Source organism: Cetorhinus maximus, chromosome 13 (assembly GCF_964194155.1).
Source record: "Cetorhinus maximus chromosome 13, sCetMax3.hap1.1, whole genome shotgun sequence".
NCBI lineage: Eukaryota > Metazoa > Chordata > Chondrichthyes > Lamniformes > Cetorhinidae > Cetorhinus > Cetorhinus maximus.
In genome coordinates, this window is record NC_135891.1 from 102,140,276 (window position 1) to 102,162,845 (window position 22,570).

Genomic DNA, 22,570 nt, shown 5'->3' on the forward strand with positions numbered 1-22,570 from the left:
GGCCCTCATCGGCTCTCCAGCCAGAGGGCCATCTTCTCCATAAAATCCAGCCCATGTGTCTGGTCAGTAGCTTACACCTGTATTTGCAATCAAAATATATTTGAACGAATGCATTCCCTTCAACTATAGCAATTTAGCAGAGACACACAAGCGCCTGAGAAATTCTCTCCCAGTGTGCAGTACAAGATTTAAAGTCCCTAGCCATATCTTGTAAAAGAACTATTGGCACACTTTGTGGTGAGTGGCAAAATGATGGACAATTGTCACTGACCTCAATGTAAGATGCCCACAAAGATCTAGCAGTTTCTGTGACGTGGGTTTTGATGTTAGTTTGAATCTGACTCCAAGTCAAGGGGATCTCCAGGTGTCTAGCAACAGTGGTGATATCAAGAAAGGTCACCAACCAATCACATTGAAATATTCTCACTGAGAGCAAACCAGGAAATAAAATGCACTGATTTTCCTTCACTTTTTGTAAACTTTTCGGAGAGTGAAATAAATGATTGGGACATACGTGTTAGAAGTTAAAATATCATAAACAAACTTAAATCAATTAAAAACTTGGAATTTTATGGAAACAGTTAATACTAGACAAATTTAAATTAGTTTTCCAAGGCCAGAGGGGTTGTTCAACAATAGTTCACCATTAAAAACTCAGTTACACCTCATCAACAAGGGTAATATATTTTTTGGGGGAGGGGGGGGGGGGGGGGGTGGGTGGTGGTGGTGGAATTTAACAGTAACCATACAGCTTAAAAGAGAAAGATCTTATCTGTTCAGTGATTTCTAATTGCAAGGACTTCAACAGCACACCCTAGCAAAATGCTTAGAATCACTGACAGTAACTTCTGCATTTCCACGTTAAACTCCACATGTACGGATACAAGAGGTTCCTTTTGGTTTCAGAGGCATAATAAGGGCAAACGCTTCTTCACTGTCATTACTCCCACAAAACCTGGGCCGATGAGAAACGCAAGACTTTAAGATTGGAAAATCAGTGTGTGACACACTTGACCGGTTCATCATAAATCTCAGTCCCAGCACATTGATCAACTCTCCCAGCTCAATTTGGAATGTCCCAATTTAGCGCCACAAACCAAGCCCAAGAAAAAGAAAAAGCAGAAAAAAGAACCAACACAGGGACCTCATGTGGCCAAACTTTCTTATGTAAGAAAGGAAGCTTGGAGAAAAAGGAAGATTATGTGTGAGTGTAAGCATAAATAATAATGAAAAAGTGGGTGGGCAATTAACCTCTCAGAGTGCTCTGTGCTGATGGATGAAGGAGTCTGGCCCCGCCCCCTCCCATTCCCCTCCCCCTCCCTGTATCCCATTCTCCTCCCCCTCCCACTCCTCCTTCCAACCCCTCCCACTCCTCCCCTCCCTGTATCCCATTCACCCCCCTCCCTCTCTCCCCTCCCCGTATCTCCCCCCCCTCCCCCTCCCCGTATCTCCTCCCCCTCCCCCTCCCCGTATCCCCTCCCCGTAGCTCCTCCCCTCCCCGTAGCTCCTCCCCTCCCCGTATCTCTTCCCCTCCCTCCTCCCCGTATCCCTCCCCCTCCCCGTATCCCCTCCCCCTCATCCCCTCCCCCTCATCCCCTCCCCCTCCCCCTCATCCCCTCCCCCTCATCCCCTCCCCGTATCCCCTCCCCTCCTCGTATCCCCTCCCCCTCCCCGTATCCCCTCCCCCTCCCCGTATCCCCTCCCCCTCATCCCCTCCCCGTATCCCCTCCCCCTCCCCTCCCCCTCCCCCTCCCCGTATCTCCGCCCCCTCCCCGTATCTCCGCCCCCTCCCCGTATCTCCGCCCCCTCCCTTTCACGGTATCCCCTCCCCCTCTCCCTCTCCCTCCCAGTCCCGCAGTCGGTCACCTGACTCCAGCCCGGCCGCCGCTGCCGCCATTTTCTCTGGTTATCCGGAGCCTGTGAGAAGGTGAAGAGCGGCCCCGGGGGCGCGGGACAGGACAGCGCACGGCCGGCACCGCTCGGCCCGGATCCCCCACCCTTTTTATTTTATACCCCCCTCCCCTCCCAGACACACGGTTATTTAGGAAGAAGCTGGTATGCTCCGCGGCGCCGGCGTTCGGTGAAAGGGAGACGGATTTATAACCACACACACTCTTTATATAAAAAAACAAGGAAAGAAAGGAGGAGGCGGCCCGAACATGGCCCTGAAAATTGTGAAGGGCAGCATTGACCGAATGTTTGACAAGAATTTGCAGGATCTTGTACGTGGCATCAGGAACCACAAGGATGACGAGGTGAGGGGGTTTTTTCTTTCGAGCTTTGCTGCGGCCATCACCGCATCCCCCCCCCCCTCCGGGCCACATCCCCCACCCCCTCCGGGCCACATCCCCCCCCCACCTCCACATCCCCCCCCCCCCCCCCCCTCCGGGCCACATCCCCCCCCCCACCTCCGGGCCACATCCCCCACCCCCTCCGGGCCACATCCCCCCCCCCCCACCTCCGGGCCACATCCCCCCCCACCTCCGGGCCACATCCCCCCCCCCCTCCGGGCCACATCCCCCCCCCACCTCCGGGCCACATCCCCCCCCCACCTCCGGGCCACGTCCCCCCCCCCCCACCTCCGGGCCACATCCCCCCCCCACCTTCCGGGCCACGTTCCCCCCCCCCACCGCGGGCCACATCCCCCCCTCCAATCCTCTCCCCCCTCCGGGCCACATCATTCCCCCCCCCCCCCCCGGGCCACATCATTCCCCCCCCCCCCCCTCGGGCCACATCATCTCTCCCCCCCCGGGCCACATCATCTCTCCCCCCCCCCCCCCCTCGGGCCACATTCTCTCTCCCCCCTCCTCGGGCCACATCCCCCCCCCCATCCCTCTCTCCCCCCCCATCCCTCTCTCCCCCCCCCTCCCTTTGCTCTACCGCCCCCCCACCCACCCCCGGGCCACATCCCTCCCCAGTAATCGCGGCCCCGCAGTCGAGGAGGAGGAGGGAGCGGGGTGGGGGGGCAAAGAAACACCAGAAAAGTCACTACAGATTAAACCCGCATCCAGCCGAGGCCTCGCCGTGACAGCAACGGGGCAAACCGGCCTCTCCCTCCCCTCCCTCCGGGCCCGGGCTCCGGGATAGTTTGTTTCCGCCTGGAAACTGGGCCGGCTGCTGCTGTCAGGGACTCGCAAGAGGGTCTGTACCTGGTCTTTATTCCTCTCCTTATCCTGCTTTCCTTTTGGCTTTGGCATTTACTTTCCTTATGAAAATATAAATTCTCTTTTTTTTAAAAAAATGAAAATGCCCAAGGCGATTGTAAAAAAAATACTCGCCCATTCTCTTCTCTCTCCCTCCCTCCCCGAAAGTAATATTCATTTTTTATATATCAAATTGGCAGCTGACAATTCAGGGTCCAAGTGTGTTTTGGTCTATCAGCTGATGCACTGGGGCGCTTGGTAAGCTGATAGTCAAGGGACATGTGTGTTCAACTTCTGACTTCCCTCCCAGCTCATTGCTCACCCAGTAATGCAAGTGTGTGCTTTGGGTTTACAATACTTTCCATGTGTAAATAGGATGTGGAGAGCATTCAAGTCACGGTGAATTGTTGTAATCTTGAGTTTTTGTGCATGCATTTCAATTTGCTTTTTTTTCTGTTGACAGTGTTGAGTATAATAAAAATGAATACTCTCCAGAATATAGTTCATTTGATAGAGTTGTAAAACCTTTACTGATATCCTGATTACAGACTGGTGGATAAGCATGATATGAGTATTTACTGGTCCCACAAGTGAAATTATTTGAATTGCTCATGTTTATTCCTTGTTTGATAATTCTGGTACTATACCTGCCCCTGTTCTTTTTTGCATTCCTCCGGCCAACAGTCAGATTAATCTGGTTATTCACTTTATACTGCAGCAGACAACGGCATGGCTATTAAAATAAACTTTCTGTACCTGCTTAAAAACACCCACTTCAAACAATGAGCTGCCATTCACCCGAGCTCAATGAAGTAAGTTGAGCACAGCTATACTTGAGCTACCTTGTGCTCACTCTACCATTGCTGAGTTTGTATTTCAGCTTTAGGATCAAATGTTTTGTTGTTTTGAAAATAGTGAATGGAATATTTTAAAATTTTAAGTCTTTGTGCCTTTTGACAAAAGCACACAAATTTCAAGAAAGATTATAATCTATTCACACCCATTGTATGTCGAGTTCAACAATTTTTTTTAAAAATTAGAACAGTGTAGCTATGGTTGAACCTTATCTATTCTTTAAGAAATGCTAGTTGGTTTCAGCCTTTTAGAACAAGTTCCCATAGTTTTCCCATACTTTTTTCTCCCTAGATTGTGTGAGAGGGATGTAGGGGGAGGGGTGGGATGGGTTTAATGGTGTGCATAGTTGCAAGATGTTGGGATTGGACAAGCTTGCTTGCTGGTTTTTTTTTGTCTTGTATATTTATACCGTGCCAGCCATTGTTCAGTTGGTACCTCTCTCAGAAGATGCCTCAGAAGATTCAGGGTTCAAGTCCCACTCCAGAATTTGAGCACAAAAATCAAGGTTGACACTCCATTGTCATACTGAGGGAGTACTGTGCTATTGGAAGCCCCATCTTTCAGATGTGATGTTAAACACAGGTCCCATCTGTCTTCTTGGGTGGCATCAGAAAAGCTGGGAGGGAGGTAGGGGGTAGGTGGGATGTTTACCCCTGGTGCTCTGGCCAATATTTATCCCTCAATCAACATCATAATTGTCTATTCATTGCCACATTGTTTGTGGGAGCTTACTGTGCACAAATTGCCTGTCGCATTTACAATAGTAACAGCACTTCTAAAGTACTTCATTGGCTGTAAAGCACTTTAAAATATCTGGTGGTTGGGCAAGATGCTATAACATTCTGTACTACTGCAAGGAAATCCTATTTGGGAGTTAGGGATTTGTGAATTTAATCAGAGTTTGAGAAAAGATGCGTGAATGCTAAAAAAAAGTGCGCATTTAGCAGCATAGGTAATGAGGTTTGTTGGAAAGTGCAAGAGAAGGAATAGTGGACTTTTGGTCTTTCCAGAGTTGCTGTTTATGTTAATTTATTAAATAGCAGAACAACAGTCATTTGCAGGCAATATAATACAAATTGGATAGCTCAAGTCAGAATACATTAATACAAAATTTTTAGGAAAATCAATATGTTGTAGTCCAAATTAAAATTGAATTGTCAACAATAATTTGGTATATAAATTTCCAATCATAACTCCTGATGAAATTGCTTTGTATTTTGAGTAGTTAAGTTCATCTCAGTGGTTGCATAATCCAAAGGTGTTAAAGTCACCTGCAGCAGGGATATCCAGCTGCAGCTTTTGAGCCTCAAGTCCTGCTTACCCAGCATTAAGTCTAAGCAATTCAATCCTAATAGCACTTACTTGCTGGTGTATCCTGTTTCAAATTTGTGGGCCTGAGGTTTGGAAAAAGCTGCTTTTGGTGTGTTTACCTCATTTTGTGAATATATGCCACAAATTGAAATAGGCAAATTATTGGGACTATGCATTTAAACTTTATAAAGTTCCATGGACCCATGGGTTCTATGAAGCAGAAGGAATTACAAGGATAATGAGGAAGGAAAGGGCCGTGGAATTGGTTTTGGATTGCTCTAGCAAAGCTCAAACTCTGTGGAACTCCACTGGTGAAATTCTGTGGTTCTATGATCCTTTGCAGTCTGCATACCACTAACTGTAACACGAAATTCTACTCTGAGCAGGGAGTGTGCGATTGCATAATCTTACATTATATTGCCAACCATTTAAACTTAATTGACATGACTCCCAGTGTTATCTGCAAGTATTGTTTATTGATATGTTCTAGGGCTGCAGTTATGCTATAGCTTCTGTAGTTGCAAAAGTGGTAATAGCCAGATTGGCGGTCTCATTCATCAAATGCATTTTAAATCTGAGTAGTACAGTTCTTTCCCTTAGATGATTTCATGTCCCCTTTGCTGTGCACCATCTACAGTAATCTGCTACCCTTTGAGTGCAGGACAGCAGGTGTATCCCGAGAACTGTATGCGACTGGTCTGTGTTTTTAAAAAAAAACTGCATTGCAGGTTACTGAGTGATCAGAATCTGTCCCACTTAAGCAGAGGAAACACCTAATGTTGAATGCTGGTTAACTTCAAAATTGAGGCTGAAGAAACTTCTGCTGGTGCATCAAAACCTTAATTGTGATTTGGAATACCTGAAAAACCTGTGGCTGTGAAAACCCATCCCCGTTCATGACAAGATTTTGGAAGGAATTCTGCTTAAAAAGATCTGTTTCGAACTTGTGATCTGCAATTTTAACGCACAAGGCAAAGGAGTTCAGTCACACCTCTCTTATTTAGTTGTTCTGATGTCTGAACGACCAAACTTTCACATTGATGTGATGACCTGATATATTTAGAGTTCAATGTTAGATTTCTAAAGCAAATCCAGTGCCCTTGTGTGCTGAATTTTCATATTTATTACAGATTAACCTCTAAATTTATACTTATGTATGAAGTCTTCTGTGTTTTCTGGTGTGTTCTGTATTTTCTTTGTGGGTAAGGCAATTTATTATTTTGCAATCTAGCTCCAACGCCAGGCCTATTGTGGTTGAGTCTTGCTCCAGAATGACAGTGTGATTTCTGCTGAGCAACTTTCTGAGATTCCATTTTCTGAAACCCAGTGTACTCAAAACTAGGGAAGTAAAACTTGGAAGTAGAAGTGAAAGAAACGGTAGTCAGTTAGCTTTGGGATTCAGCGCTATTTGTGTGTATATGTGTGTGTGTGTGTGTGTGTATATGTATAGTTTTGTTGGACAGAGACTTTTGTTGTGAAAGCTTTTCATTTTGCAAACATCAGGACAATTCGCAAGAATACCAAATGTAAAGGAAAAAGCAATGTATACTGTATGAGAAGAGTGCAGATTGGTTGGCAAGTGGACTCTGATGGGCACGTTGCCATGGAGAATGCACTAATTGATTGTGACTGAAAGTTAACTGCCGAACATTATTTGAAATTTAAACCAGACAGCTTGACTCTGGTTTTTTTCCTCAGGACAGTGCCTTGACCAGCGAAGAGCTGTCACTTATTTTGTTTACCTGAAACAGGCAGTGTGTGTACATACATGTTCTTTCTGTCTGCAAAGAGCTGGGCCCTGTGTATGAATATATGTAGCTTTCAGTACATGTAAATGTGCCACACTGAGCCCACCTGACTATCTTAAATTGGTTATCAGCGTAATTCATGGTACACTGAGGATTAATCAGCAAGTGCTGTCTAATCATAGAATAACATCTAATGTTGGACACTGTTTTGAGCTTTGCAAGCAAAGCCTGGTTGGGTACAGCCTGTACCATGACCATTGTGAACAGCGGAAGAGACATGCTGTTTGATACAATCCCCAGTCTTTGAGATGTACGGCCTACATACCTAGCATCTCACTGGCACTGAAATTCACATACCACATTACTCATTTGTGCGATAGGCAGAACATCTTTTTGGTTTGATGGCAGCATCCTGTTAGTGGTGAATACCACTTGCATTGCTACTGGAAAGTAGCAGTGTGGAACAGCTAGTTTCACCCGTTACTCGGTTTTTGAGATACCTTGCTCTTCCAAAGTAATGAGGTAGACTGGGCATTTTTCAGGGTTGAAAGTGATGGCCTTAGGCCCGTTGATGAGTTTGCGCGGTATACAGTAGGAAATGATCTGATAATGGTAGCTATTATCTCGCAAGATGCCTTTGATGTCCCCTATTCGGCATCAAGCTTGCATGGTGAGCAAATGGCTTGGGTCCTATTTATGAAGTTGCCGAAATAGCCATTTGCTGCCCTGTGTGCAGTTCATATCGCACAAACTCATGAACGGTCCTGAGGCTGTCACTTTCACCCCTGAAGAGTGGCCAGTCTACCTCTGATTACCCTGGAAGGGCAAGGTATCGTGAAAATTTGAGCAACAGATAGCTGTTGCATACTGCTACTACGCAGTAGCAACATGGGTGGTATTCGCCACTAATGGGATGCTGCTGTCAAGCCAAAAAGATGTTCTACCCATCACACAAATGAATAATGCAGTATATGAATTTCAGTGCTAGTGTGATGCTAGGTATGTAGGCCATACAAGCTGCCGCTCTTCGGGATGTATCAAATAGCATGCCCCTTCCACTGTTTGCAACGGGCAAGATACAGACCATACCCAACCAGCCTATGCTTGCAAAACTCAAAACAGTGTCTACAACATTTAGATATGATTCTGCGATTGGACAACACTTGCTAAATAATCCTCAGTGTGCTAAGAATTATGCCGATGACCAATTTAAGATAGTCAATCGGGTTCGCAGTGTTGTGTATTTGTGTACTAGAAGGTACGTACAATACACAGGGCCCTGTTCTTTGGAGACAAAGAACATGTACACACATTGCATCTGTTTCAGCTAAACAAAATAAGTGACAGCCATTTGCTGATAAAGTCATTGCCTTGAGGAATGAGCCAATCAATCAAGTTGCCTGGTTTAAATCTCAAACAATGCCAGGCAGTTAACTGTCAGTCACAATCAACTAGTGTATTTCCATGGCAATGCCTCTACCAATCAGTACTCTGCTCTCATACAGTATAAATTGTTCCCTTTACATTTGGTATTCTTGTGTATTGTCCTGATGAGTGCAAGACAAAAAAATTTGACAAAATACCTCTCTTTGCTCAGCAATACTCAAGTTCTATGCTACCAAATGACTATTTGAATGTACAGTTGCCTAAAATTTAAGTTTTAGCATATTATTTTGAAACAAGTTTTGTATTTTCTGCAATCATGGCATATTTTGTTGGCATAGACATCAAAATATTGATGGTCATTCTAAATAGTGCCATAATAATAGTAACTTGACCATTCTTGCTATTTTCCAGTTGCACTTTGACCTTTTTCTTATTACCGAGTGAGATCGCAGAGACTGGACAGTTGCATCAGGGTTATAAATGCAATACTGTTTTTGATAGTCACTTCAAGTTCAAGTATAGTAATACAGTGTGCATGAAATATTGCACCCAAAATATCTGAACTAGTGTCAACATTTTCACAATGTTGTATGATGTCCATCATGTGCTGTTCATTTTTATTGTAATGTGCAAGCCTTACGGTAAAATACTTGAAGAAATTGTACTCTATTTCTGTAAAGAGAATTAACAACCATTAAAAGCATTTGAAGAATGACTTTTTCTGCAATCATCTGCATGAAGATCAATGGTCAGTGCAGCCTATGGGGAAAAAATAATTTAATCAATTTGTATTTAGTTTGCATTCAGCACTACAACATTTTTTACCTCGTTCAATATTAATGACAAGCCTGCAAGTGGCTGTATATGTGACCAGAAGTTTTTAGAAAAACACACAGAACCAGATATGCCAAATTCCAGAAGTGCATTTCAGTGAGGTGACTCATTATTTTCTGCCAACATGAAAATAGCTACTGCGAGTGCGTTTTACAGGTATTATTGGATGATAAATGTACAACTCTGAATTTTCACATAATTTTCTTAATATGACATAACAGCTGAGATTTTTTTAAAAGCTTTTTTTTAGACTTGGAAATTTCCTGGAAACTTGCGATATCAGGCCTTAACTGATGCAGAGGAATAACATAGTTTTGTCTGATTTTTGTTTAAAGAATTGTGTATGATGGTGTAGACAGCTTAATCTACTTGGATATTTTGGCATTTTAGCACGTCACATTCACTTTCCCCGTCACAGTCAAGATTTGTGTTGCCCAACCACTTTCATGATTGTCTCTCTTCTCTCTCTGAGCCTTAGTCTCACACGTTATCACCTTTTCCCTTCAACTTAGTTTTTTTTAAGTTGAGAACCTGTTAAACATTTCTGGAGACTGTTGAATCGGACAAAAATATGTTGAATAAGGACATACGAGTCGGGGAAGAATTCATTTACTCTGTACCTTTGAGGCCCTTTTCAGTTATAAATGTGAGAAGATTATTGCAAAGTACATTATAAATTCCCAGCTCCATCCTGTGTTGCTGTGACTCAAGCATTAAGTATGTATGGAAATTTCGAAGTTACGACATTAAACGGACTATTTGGTTTCACTAGTTGATGTTGGCATTTACCTTCCACATGAGCAAGTGGTTTTAACAAGTCTCCTGCTGAAAGTTTTTGGTGTGGCATTAAAGGATGTGTGAAAATTTTCTTGGATGCAAGTTAAGCTTGACTTAGACATGAAGCAGTTTTGTACTTTGACCTTTCAATTTCTTTGTAAGGATATAAAAGTTTGTTATATAAATCGGGTGTAGATTTTTCTAATAGTGATAAGGTGTTTCTTGATTAAACTGCTGCAATGTCAATTGTAAATTTGAGCTTTGATATGCAGTAAGAACACAGAGTAACACCAACTCTCTCCCCCCCCCCCCCCCCCCCCCCCCAGGCAAATAAGTAACACTGAGAAACTGAAATTTTTGGGCTACAAATTTACAGATCAGACGTATTGGGTGAAAGAGGAGTAAAACTGAACACTTTATTTGATTAGCTTCTAAAAGCCTCATATAATTTCAGCACCTTGCAAACTGAAAAAGTAAGATAAAAGCAAAAAACTGCAGCTGCTGGAAATCCAAAATAAAAATACCTGGAAAAACTCAGCAGGTCTGGCAGCATCTGCGAAGAGGAACACAGTTAACGTTTCGAGTCTGTATGACTCTTCAACAGAACTAAGGAAAAATAGAAAAGAGGTGAAATATAAGCTGGTTTAAGGTGGGGGGGGGTGGGACAGGTGGAGCTGGATAGAGGTCCAGTGATAGGTGGAGATAACCAAAAGATGTCATAGGCAAAAGGACAAAGAGGTGTTGAAGGTGGTGATATTATCTAAGGAATGTGCTAATTAAGGGTAGAAAGCAGGGCAAGCAAGGTACAGATAGCCCTGGTGGGGTGGGGTGAAGGGAAGGGATCGAAATAGGCTAAAAGGTAGAGATAAAACAATGGATGGAAATACATTTAAAAATAATGGAAATAGGTGGGAAAAGAAAAATCTATATAAATTATTGGAAAAAGGGGGATCGGAAAGGGAGTGGGGATGGAGGAGAGAGTTCATGATCTAAAATTGTTGAACTCAATATTCAGTCCGGAAGGCTGTAAAGTGCCTAGTCGGAAGATGAGGTGCTGTTCCTCCAGTTTGCGTTGAGTTTCACTGAAACAATGCAGCAAGCCAAGGATGGACATGTGGGCAAGAGATCAGGGTGGAGTGTTGAAATGGCAAGCGACAGGGAGGTCTAGGTCATGCTTGCAGGCAGACCGAAGGTGTTCTGCAAAGCGGTCACCCAGTCTGCGTTTGATCTCTCCAACGTAGAGGAAACTGCATTGGGAGCAACGAATGCAGTAGACTAAATTGAGGGAAGTGCAAGTGAAATGCTGTTTCACTTGAAAGGAGTGTTTGGGCCCTTGGAAGGTGAGGAGAGGGGAAGTAAAGGGGCAGGTGTTGCACCTCCTTCGGTTGCATGAGAAGGTGCCGTGAGAAGGGGTTGAGGTGTAGGGATGATGGAGGAGTGGACCAGGGTGTCCCGGAAGGAACAATCCCTGCGGAATGCTGCCGGGCAGGTGAAGGGAAGATGTTTTTGGTGGTGGCATCATACTGGAGTTGGTGGAAATGGCAGAGGATGATCCATTGAATGCGGAGGCTGGTGAGGTGATAAGTGAGGACAAGAGGGACCCTATCATGTTTCTGGGAGGGAGAGGAAGGTGTGAGGGCGGATGCGCAGGAGATGGGCCGGACACTGTTGAGGGCCCTGTCAACCACCGTTGAAAACGGTGAAAAACTAAAAAAGTAAACTGGTAGCAGTGAAAAATGTGCCATCATTCTACCTAGATTGAGTAGCTTCTGACTGTAATGTTATTGCTCAAAATAGTTACAGGCACACAGTTTGACTAGTTTTCCTGATATATTTATAATTGTAGAACAAAGCACATCTTGCTCAAAAATGATAGCTTTCCCCAGTAGAACAGTAATCCTGAATGATGAGCTCTGGCTTATACCCACAGCTCAGTATTCAAATCAACTCAACAGATTTCCCCCAAAAACAGCCTGTCAAACAGTGGCTACAAAATTGACGTGCTATAGACTTATAAGGAGAGTCTCCTTTTTAATATTACTTCATTATGATGCACAATAATCCCTCAGATGACATTAGGTGCTGACAGCTTTGAATTTCATGCCTTTTTAAAGTATTTCAGTATTTTATTCTAATAAAAGCCTAGGATCTACATCATGAGGAAAAACTTGATATCTAAATTACTGCTGCCTTCTATTGTAATACTAGCCACTCCTGATCAAGGGCAGAAGATGAAGTTCAATGGGACCAAATGATGTTATTTAGTAGATTTTTTGAGAAAAATAACAGTTACTATTGTGCATTGTTATGCTAAAATCTAATGCAATAGAAGGATATAATAGCACTGTCCATTAACAAGCTTGACGTAAACTTTCTGGTTTGAATACTAGTCTCTTACTGTGTGGGCCCATTTGTGTGTACTGAAATACCATATTTAAGTGATAAGTTAACAAATCTGATATTGTGTGGGACTGATAATTATAATGGCAAAGAGAGCAAGGCTGTCACAATTATGCACCTTAGATTTTATATATCAGGATAAGTACATCATGGTGTTATCTATTTCCTTTCACTGTTGTGAAGAGTTTCCACGGGGCTTCTGAAGATGATGAGCCTTATTGGTTCAGAGAAGGGCAATTCTTTACTATCCATTATGACTCGTATTATGATTGAAGCTCACATTTTCAAACTAATGGAGAATATTGAACCTAATTTTGAGAAGGTTGAGAGCTAGATACAGCTTAGAGTTAAACTTGGTTCAGTAGTGTCCACTATAGAAAAAAGTTGAAAACATAGAAATGATCTTGCGTTTTGACAACTCAAAATTTAAGCATAAGATCAACTCAAGAGAAATAGTTGATTAGCGAAATTATTTAATGATAAAACCGGCGCATCTTAATTTGTCTTAACTGAATCTTTTTTAGACTGGGAGCTGTTTATCTATCTGTACCTTTTTTGGGGAGTGGTCAGGTAATCAAAGCCACTGAAGTAAGCAAGAAGTGATCTGAACCAAAATGCTGGCAGTCTTGGTGTTAGATCTTTCATTGACCTTATCACAAAACAGCACCTATTTCCACCACCATAACCTCCTCCAAATTCTCTTCACCTGCTATTGAAAGTATCTTTCCATGCTTTTGTCCCCTTCCATGTCAACTACTGGCCTCTGCAAACTCATGTCCTTCCTTGCTCACCAACCTACCCCATCTTCACTGAGCTACATTGTTGACTTCCAGTCTCCCAGCAGCACAAATTTAATATTATCAGCCCTAAGTCGTCGTCGTCGTGCCTCCCCCCCCCCCCCCAACCCCGGTAACATTCTCCAGCACTACAGCCTTGCCTCAATTTTGTATCCCTGATTTTAGACTCTTTTGCAACATGTCTTCCTTTGTGCTATCATTAGTTATCCCTTCAGGTGCCTTGATTCCATAGTCTGGAATTCCATGACTAAACCCCTACACCTCCTTCTACTCTGTTTAACACTTGCCTTAAAACCTCCTTAATTTGCCAAGGCCTAATATTCCCTTTGACCTGGCATCAGTTACATTTCATGAGCCCACTGAAGAACCAGGAGTGTTTTTCTCTGTAGATAGTTGCAATATAAATACTGGTTGTTAAATTGGCTTAAAAAACAATCTGGAGTGATGCAGATGTTGTCACGAACACTTCCCCTTTGATTTTATACATAAGATTTGTGATTTATTGACACTGAAATGCATTTGTAGCAAATAGTAGAGGAGATTTTCCTCAGTTTGGTGAATGAGAGTAGCTTAACAATCTCAGTTTTATTCTAAAGTTTCAAATCTCTTAGTAAAATTCATTTGATTTTTTTTTTGTCCCTTAACTGTTTTATTAAAGACTCCTTTTTATATCGTAAATTCCTGCTCTGCTGATCACGAAACAAAAATTAGCAGAAGATAAAAAAAGCATGTTAACCAAATTGGATAAAATATACAAGGTAAGTATTAAAATTGTAGAGATTTAAGGTACCACCTGTTGTGGTTTTAAGAAAGAGATACCGATCTCTGGGTTTCACGATTGACTCAGTCCCCATTGCATGTTATCATCCATACTGTGCACGGCAAATTTTCTGTTTGAAGTTGAAGCCCAGTATTACACAGCAATTTGGTAATCAGCAATTTCAACCTGACAAAGAATTGAATCCAAAATCTTACCTTGAATCATCTGTTAGACAATATTGAGTTTTTGTTAAATTGAATTGAATAAAGTGAGGTGTGTCAGTGGTGGATGATGACGCATTCATGTCTTAGCATCAAGTGCAGCAGGTATCTTCGTTGAAAATTAAAATCTGCAACAGCGTAGTCACTGGCTTTCTGTTCGTCAAATTTTGTCTTGGGAGGCAGGTATGTCTGTGTGGGTCCTACGCGTGTCTTTTGAGGCAGCAACATCTGGTTATTACCAGCATCATTGATCATTTTTCTTATCTTTCTGTCCTACCCAAGATCTGTGAATTTTCCAGTAAGAATGGGATATATAAACTGCATTGGCTAAGGAAATGAATTTTTATCCTAAAGGTATATTAAAAATGTGTCAGAGTAATATCTGGAGAAAATCTTGTGATCTCATCTGAGGAAATTGAATTCCTGCCTGCTGGTATCACAGTTTACTTTGTTGTAGTTTGACAATACAGTTGGATGAATTCAAACTCATGAGAAAAACCTTGAATTTCTGAGTACACTTTTTTCTTTTAGGGCATTGAGCTAGTAAATCCATCCTAACTGTTTTTGTTAGGAGAAACACAGTTATTGTCTTTGTCTCATTCGTGATACCTTGGATGAATTCCATTTCCTAGCTATTTGTATGGGTAGATACCATAATTGCAGACATCTGTCACACTGCATTGCATCCTTTTTTTTTTGGAGATATGAGGACAGATTCCTGTCTCTCTTGTGACTATTTGATGGCATAATCACAACCAGATTCTTTCCATAGGGGGAATGGTTAGGGTGAACTGACATCCTTTCATACTTGGCACGTTGCCGTTCTGTATATATGCCATGGATCTTTCAAATCATGCAGTGTCAGCACAAACTCAGCTTCCAGAAGAGACAATTGGTGCAAGACCCCAGAAAACTGCTATCAAAATGCAATAAATACAGAAAATGCTGGAAAAACTCAGGTCTGGAAGCATCTGTGGAGAAATAAGCAGAGTTAACATGTCGAGTCAGATATGCCTCATAGAAGTGCAGCACTTCAGGTTCCAAAGGAGAGTCATATTGGACTCAAAGTTAACTTTGTTTCTGTTTCCCATGGATGCTGCTAGACCTCTTTTTCCAGCATTTTCTGTTTTTGTTTCAGATTTCCAGCATCTGCACTATTTTGCTTTTATTTTTATGCTATCATTATGGGTTAGTTGGTTTGTCTTTGATAGGTCTGTGAGATGGAGCTTTTTTACCTGGAGGGGAGAAAAGTAATTGAAGGTATAGGCAAGGTTTAACAATTATTACTTCATTAGGTATAGAGGGAATTTGTGTGGCTTTCATGTTACGTTGAAGAAAAAAATAATTTGCATTGTCTTAACTTTGTCTTGGAGAAAGCAGAAATCAAATGTTTGGTTTTCAAACTTGCAGCATAAAATTAATTTAATTCGTGAAAACCTGTTGCAAGTCTTTGGCTTTATGCCTCTCCCAATTTTTTTGTTAAATGTTGGAATTTTAAACTGAATCAATGACTGACTGTGCAGGAATTATTTAAAAATAGGGCCCTGACAAAATGGAGACTTGGAATAAGCTATGCAACTACATTTTAACTCGAGCATTCATTTGATAAATTTGTACTGTTCAAAGTAGAACTTCAGTAGTGTGAATAAAGCCCCAATGTAGAGGATCCTTTCCTAGCTTATTGGAAACCTGTTGTTGCAGATAATATTTAGTGAAAATAATGTAAAGGCAATGTTAAGATTCAGTGCAAGACTTGAGGGCTCTCTCTGGATTTTATTTAGACCAACAGAGAGATCAATTCTTCAGGGCATTTTTTTTTTGTTTGTCAATGTCCAACAGTGCTGCGCTAGTGCATGTAGGTAAAACAAATGAATATCATTGTGTAGACAATTAGGTTAAAAGATCCATTAGGAAACCTTCGATTGCCATAATTTTCTTCCTGTTTTCTTATTGAAATGCTGCCACTGAAGTGCTTGGTTGAGTTTCTGCTAGAATGAAGTCTGGATGCTCTATTAGATTGCTATAATCCAATTTGAGCACTGGGGTTTACATAGTAATAAAGCACAAGCGGTTTGTGTATTCCTCAAGGATATTTGGCTCTTTTGCATGGTGAATTTTATAAATATTCACTTTGTTACATTGCAGGTCAAGAACTATTCTTAACTTTTTTGTACATTGTTGGTATTGTTTTAAGCAACTTGGGTCATCTAAATCATCCAAATCAAGTCTCTCAACTAGAGAGACCTTTTTAGCTGGCTGCTGAAAAAGTTGCTTTGCTCAGCACCTATCAGTGCTTCCTGACTGCAATGTCCTTTGTATCTCTCACTCTCTACCCAACTAGGAGTTCTTTAGGATAGGAACACTTGGCTGTGTTGCTGTGTAGTACCATTGCGCCTAGAGTTATATAGTTATACATGATTCTTGCTGCACATTCATCTGCAAGTATTACAAAATTTGCAACATAGCATGTACTCTTAATTGTTACAAAATTTGTGTGCCAAAGAACAATAAATAGAAATGATCCTGTTTTTCATTATCAAATGTTTTCTGAATTTTGAAAGGTTAATAATGTTGCCATTGTTTGAGTTGTAATAAATGTCTGAAAGGTGACCTGCCTTACATTTGAAAAGACATGGGTGGCTCACAATATGTCTCTGAATTTCACAGGGGTTTAAATGCCATGGTTACACCTCCATGCAACTGCAACATGAGCTCTTTTGTTGCCTTGGTTCATGCTAATGTTACTGTAGTATCCATTTCATTTCACAGCAATGGTTATGAGAGAGATTTGAAGTAAAGCTGTCGCTTAATTTTGAAAGTTGGCCTCTTGTTTGACCATCCATCAACATAAATGAAAGCTCCATAAGACAGAAGAGGAAAAGAAATGCTTATTTTACTTAACTGGCTTGAGCAGGAGCCAACATTAATGGGTCATTTTATCTTGAAGGATTTCTGCAATTATGCTTTTGTGTTGTGGTTTGATTTGATGAGCTGTTCAGGGTTCAAATATTATGCACAGGCTGAATTCTTGAAACTTGGGCATATCTCACTGTATATCTTTGTGATAGTGGTGTGCTCGGGGACCATGTTTTTAAAAACTTATTTGTAATATATTTTCTCTTGCAATGTAGTTAAATATTTAACTGGAGTAATCAGAACTGAAACTATTTCTAAGACACAAGTTTAGACTCTAATAGTTTTACTTGATTTGCCTTCAGGGAAATGGGGTGCCGAAGTTGTCCACATATAACAATGCGACTTGTATAATTTAAAGGTTCTGACTGAATTGTTCACAGATACACATGGGATGGCAGAAATCTAACACTTGCAATGGAAAAGATCATCATAGTGCTGCATTGCACACAGACTGGTACTTGAAGTGCCTAGGTATCAAGTTTCAGGTGTCGCAACTTATAGCAGGGTGGGTGCTCTTCAAGCTGGCTAGGTGTGCAGCTAGAATTGCTTCAATTTGAGGAAATGCAAAAATGGTTTGTGTAGTGTGTTTAAAGTTGATTATTGCCACCAAGACACATTCTGCTTAAGAGTGCTAAAGGGAAGGATTATTTGTGAACCATTGGCTTCTCCAAGGCCCAGCTTGTCCTAGTGGATTGGAAGAAGGATTAGAAACATAAAGAGCAGGCCATTCAGCCCCTAGACCATGCTCCACCACTCAACTAGGTCATGGCTGATCTATTTCAAAGCCATTTTCCCACACTATCCCCATATCCCCTGATGCTTTTAATATCCAAACATCTGTCTGTTTCTGTCTTGAGCATGACTCAATGACTGAGTCCCCATAGCCTTTTGGGGTAAAGAATTCCACTCTTCCTGAGTGAAGAAATCCCTCTCATTTAAATCCTAAATAGTCTACCCCTTGTTCTGAGACTCTGTTCCCTGGTTCTAGATGCTGCCCCTCCCTCCCCAAAAAAACCCCAAGCCAGGGCAAACGTCCTTCCTGCATTTACCCTGTCGAGCTCTGTAAGAATGTTTGAATGAGATCACATCTTATTCTCTAAACTCGAGAATACAGGCCCATTCTCATAAATCTCTCCTCATAGGACAGTCCTGCCATCCCAGCAATCCGTCTGAACCTTTTGTTGCACTCCCTCTATGGGAAGTCTATCCTTCCTTAGGTAAGGGGACCAAAACTGTACATAATACTCAAGGTGCCATCTCATCAAGGCTCAAATTGTAGCAAGACCTCTCTTTTCATGTACTCAAATCCTCTTGTGAACAAAAGCTTATGTGGTTTAATTTATTTGAGGAAGGTGGGGAGTCAGTAACTATTCGGGACTTTCAATATAGATTTAGGACCTAAGTTCTTGTCTTGCCAGTCAAATGGAATTTTTACTGCAAGGTTCCAGGATGGTGAATGATAACAGCCCTATTGATATATATCTTAAGTTTCACAAAGTCCCTCATAGAAAGCTGTGGGGGGGAAAAGATGGCAAATGGGATTATAGCACTATTATTACCTTGAATAAGGAAGTGGTTTAAAAACTCTTAAGCAGTATGTTATGAGTGAATCTGAGTGGGAGATTTTTGAGTTGTGTTCCATAAGCATCTGTATTAGTGTCATTGTGTACATTAATAGTTTAGATGAGCATATTGTTGATTTCTTTCATAAATTTGCTCATGCCACAAACCTCCAGGTGGGTTTAATGATTCAGACCAAACTAGTAGGTTGTAGGCCTATTTAGTAAGGAAATGGGTTTAAGTAAGGCCAGTGTCTTTGAGGAAAAAAGCAGAATCATGCTGTTGGGGTTAGGAAACTCAAGATGTTTGCTTTGCACAGGTTGCTGATTAAAATTGATGAATCAATAAGTTGTGTAGGGGGAAGCTTACTAAAAGTAGATCAAGGGAAGAGACCAGGTTGACAGTTGATTCCTCCTTTTAAGAGGTGTGAAAGCGGTGGGGTGCATGTATAGAAAGGTAGTGGGATTTGTTATATTCCACCACCATTAAGTTTATAAAAAAAACAAATAACGCTTTTGAGTCCTGTGTTCAGTTTTGGTCCCTGCATGTACGGAAGCGTTGTGTGCAGAGGGCAATAATAATACCTAGTTTTAGATACGATGCTAACCCCAAGGATTAATTTACTTTCAGGAAAGCAAGCTTGGAAGGTATATGATTCGAGGTTTTCAAAATGATGAAACGATTGGATCCATTCTGATTTAATGTCTTATTTGAGACTGGGAATTTTAGGACTTGGACAAACGAATACATTTTTTATTATTTGTTCATGGGATGTGGGTGTTGCTGACCAGGCCAGCATTTATTGTCCATCTCTAATTGCCATTAAGGTGGTGGTGAGCTGCCTTCATGAACCAAGGTAGCCTGTGGTCTGGATGCACCCGCCTTGCTGTTCAGTAGGGAGTTCTGTAGTGAAAGATTCCAGGTCAGTATAGAAAATGCATTCTCTGTCCTGCCAATGCAAGATGGCCACCAATACCTGATTGCACATGCGCAGAAATGCAATGTCACTCCGTTGTGCCATGATAGGTTCCTGAGACGTGATTTCACGTGATAGAAATTCATTTTATCACCTTATTCATCACTTTAAACTGTAAATGTATTAGATTGCTTTCTATGTACAGTTCCACAAATCAAGGTGCGGCACCACTAAAAGCTGTAGCTTTTTTTTGTTACTTCACAAGTTGTAAATCTCTGGCTAACAGCTCAACATCCGCACAAATGTTTCAGTCTTTCTAAAATGTAAATATTTTAAAAGTCATCCTTTACTGTCTCTGACAGCCAATAGGGCTCTACTTTTTTTCCCCCTTTTAGAGAAATTTCTTCCGTTGTTACAGAAATACCTCTAAACCTGTTCAGGTTAGGCCACTGCCTACTCTGTTGCTCGCAGTGACGTAATGGAGTAAAACACTAGAGCTGTGCATGCACAGAGTTGACAACAAATGCTGCCCAGAAGATATTAATTAGTCTGTTGGAAGAATGGAGGATGTTGTGCAGTGGGGTGAGAAATTGTAGTAGTTCAAAGGGAAGTTCCTAAGGTTCCTGAGCAGACAATATTTGATGGTAAACTGAGACCCTGTCTGCCTGCAAGTAGATGTAAAAGATCCTATGGCATTATTTCAGAAGAGCTGGGGAGTTCACTCCAATGTTCTGGCTAATATTTGTCCCTCAATCAACATCTCAAAAGCAATTAATCTGGTCATTGTCATATTGCTGTTTGTGGAAGTTTGCTGTGTGCAAATTGTCTACCATGTTTTCCTGATTACACCAGTGACTACACTTAAATGTACTTCATTGACTGTAAAGCGCTTTGGGATATCCTGTGCAAAGTGCTGTATAATGCAAGTCTGTCTTTTTATTTAACATTATAAAGACCAGTGGAGGATATGATTTATATCAAACACTGGCATGACAATTCAGTTGTGAAAAATCTGAAATTCAAAGATGGCATTTAATTAGCCAAAAATTTTTATTTAGGCAGTGTAAATAACCCATCAAATTGGGAGTTTAATGCTAAATTATTTTAATTAAGTGATTTTGAGGTTTTATTTAAACATAATTAATCTTGTCTCTTAAACCATTAAATTAGTGGCTCTGGATTTTCTTAGCAACATAACTTTCCCCTTGTATTCAGTTATATATTTAAAAGTGTCATGCATAATTCTTGAAGATCACCTGAAGCTGCTGCTTGCTGGGAGGCACAGTTGCAGTTATACAGTGCAAGGACAAATGTCTCCTGTATTTAGTAAATGTTTCAGGTGTGTTTTTGATGGTAGTGGAGATCTAACCAAGGGGAGGTCCTCTGCTGTTTCTCTCCACGCTTTGTGGTTCTTTGCTTTCCTCTTGATTTGCTTGAGAGAGCCTTCCATTTTCAACGCAATGGACAATATGACAAGGGAAAAGAGTACATGAGTTGGTTTCCTGCTGCCTTCCTCATTATGCTTAAAGGAAACGCAAGTTCTCTTCCTGAAAGATCCTCCGTCCATAAGTAGCCATCGTCCCTCAAGGTTCTACTTTTCTGCCATCAGCACTGAAACTTCACTGGTTTCACCATTGGCCATTGCTCATAACCTGATCATGGGACAATTACCTGGGCCTGGGGCAACTTGCAAAAGGGCAGGGCAACACCCATTGAGGCTCAAATGACCCTGCTTGATTCCTTAATCTTTTGCTTCATACACAGTGAATGTGTAAGAAAAGCTTAGTTTTGAATTAATGCTATCAAACTCATTTAACACCTTACAAGAGAGTCAAAATTAATTGGGGTGTTCATTTTCTTTCCTTAAGAAAGAAGACAGCTTATGAAATCACATTCACTGTATGTCAGTTAGGACTTACATAAGAGTGCATTGGGGTGGCTTACAGATGGAAAAGTTGGAATGAGGGAGCTGGGTAATTTCATGAAGGTCCCTTGGTTTGACTGGGTCAGATGTGATCAAAGCAGTTGTAAATTTATGGTAACAGGCCATGTAGGATTAGGAGATTATCTGTTACATCTGTAACATGATTATTTCAGATCAGTTAACACAGCCTCAAAGGATCTTGAGCTTGAGACCCAGGAAGGAAAAGTGGTAAGTATGGAAGCCAAACCATCAAAAGCAGAATGTGCAAGGGCAGCACAAGATAATATTTAAAACCTACTCAACTTCATATTTAGTCCAAACTTGAACAATCCTTTTAAAAAGTTACTGCTTGTTTATATGAATTTGCCTATCTCCCATCATTTATCCAGTGGGCATTTTCTTTCCTTTCAATCTTTTAACATGCCTTTGGCTGGCAGCGATTTGACTGAATTGATCAACTGTCAACATCCTGGGGGTTACCATTGACCAGAAACTGAACTGGACCAGCCATATAATACTGTGGCTACAAGAATAGGTCAAAGACTGGGAATTCTGAGGAGTAACTCAACTCCTGACTCCCCAAAGCCAGTCCACTAGTCAAGACTGTGATGGAGTGCAGCTCCAATGACATGTGAAGCTTGACACATCAGGACAAAGCAGCCCACTCGATTGGCACCCCACCCACCACCTTCAATGTTTACTGCCTCCACCACAAGTGCACAGTGGCAGCACTGTGTACCATCAGGAGGCACTGGACCAACTCACCAAGACTCCTTCAATAGCACCTTCCAAACCCATGACTTCTACCACCTCGAAGGACAAGGACAGCAGATGCATGGGAACGCCAAGTACCCCCCCACCACCCCAAACTGTACACCAACCTGGCTTAGAACTGTATCGCTGTTCATTCGCTATCACTGTTTGATCACAAGAATTTTAGCATGCAGATAGTAAAAATAAAGTGAAAGTCTAATGAGAATTTGCTGTAATGTTCTCAATATAAAAGGTAATGAAACTTGCTT

At 41.7% G+C, this 22,570-nt stretch overlaps 1 protein-coding gene across 3 annotated transcripts in view; it reads left to right on the forward strand.

Moving 5' to 3' along the window:
- Positions 1 to 1,909: 1,909 nt before the first annotated feature.
- Positions 1,910 to 22,570, forward strand: part of ap3d1 (adaptor related protein complex 3 subunit delta 1) — a 92,007-nt gene continuing 71,346 nt past the window's right edge. The window contains exons 1-2 of one of the 3 annotated variants that reach the window (XM_078555911.1): positions 1,910 to 1,927; positions 2,139 to 2,255. In XM_078555911.1, the coding sequence (XP_078412037.1) occupies positions 2,160 to 2,255 (96 nt within the window). In that variant the 5' untranslated portion in view covers positions 1,910 to 1,927; positions 2,139 to 2,159. Of the gene's footprint in view, positions 1,928 to 2,077; positions 2,256 to 19,535; positions 19,631 to 22,570 lie in introns of those variants that run through there. The other 2 variants (XM_078555912.1, XM_078555910.1) reach the window with 2 other exon arrangements.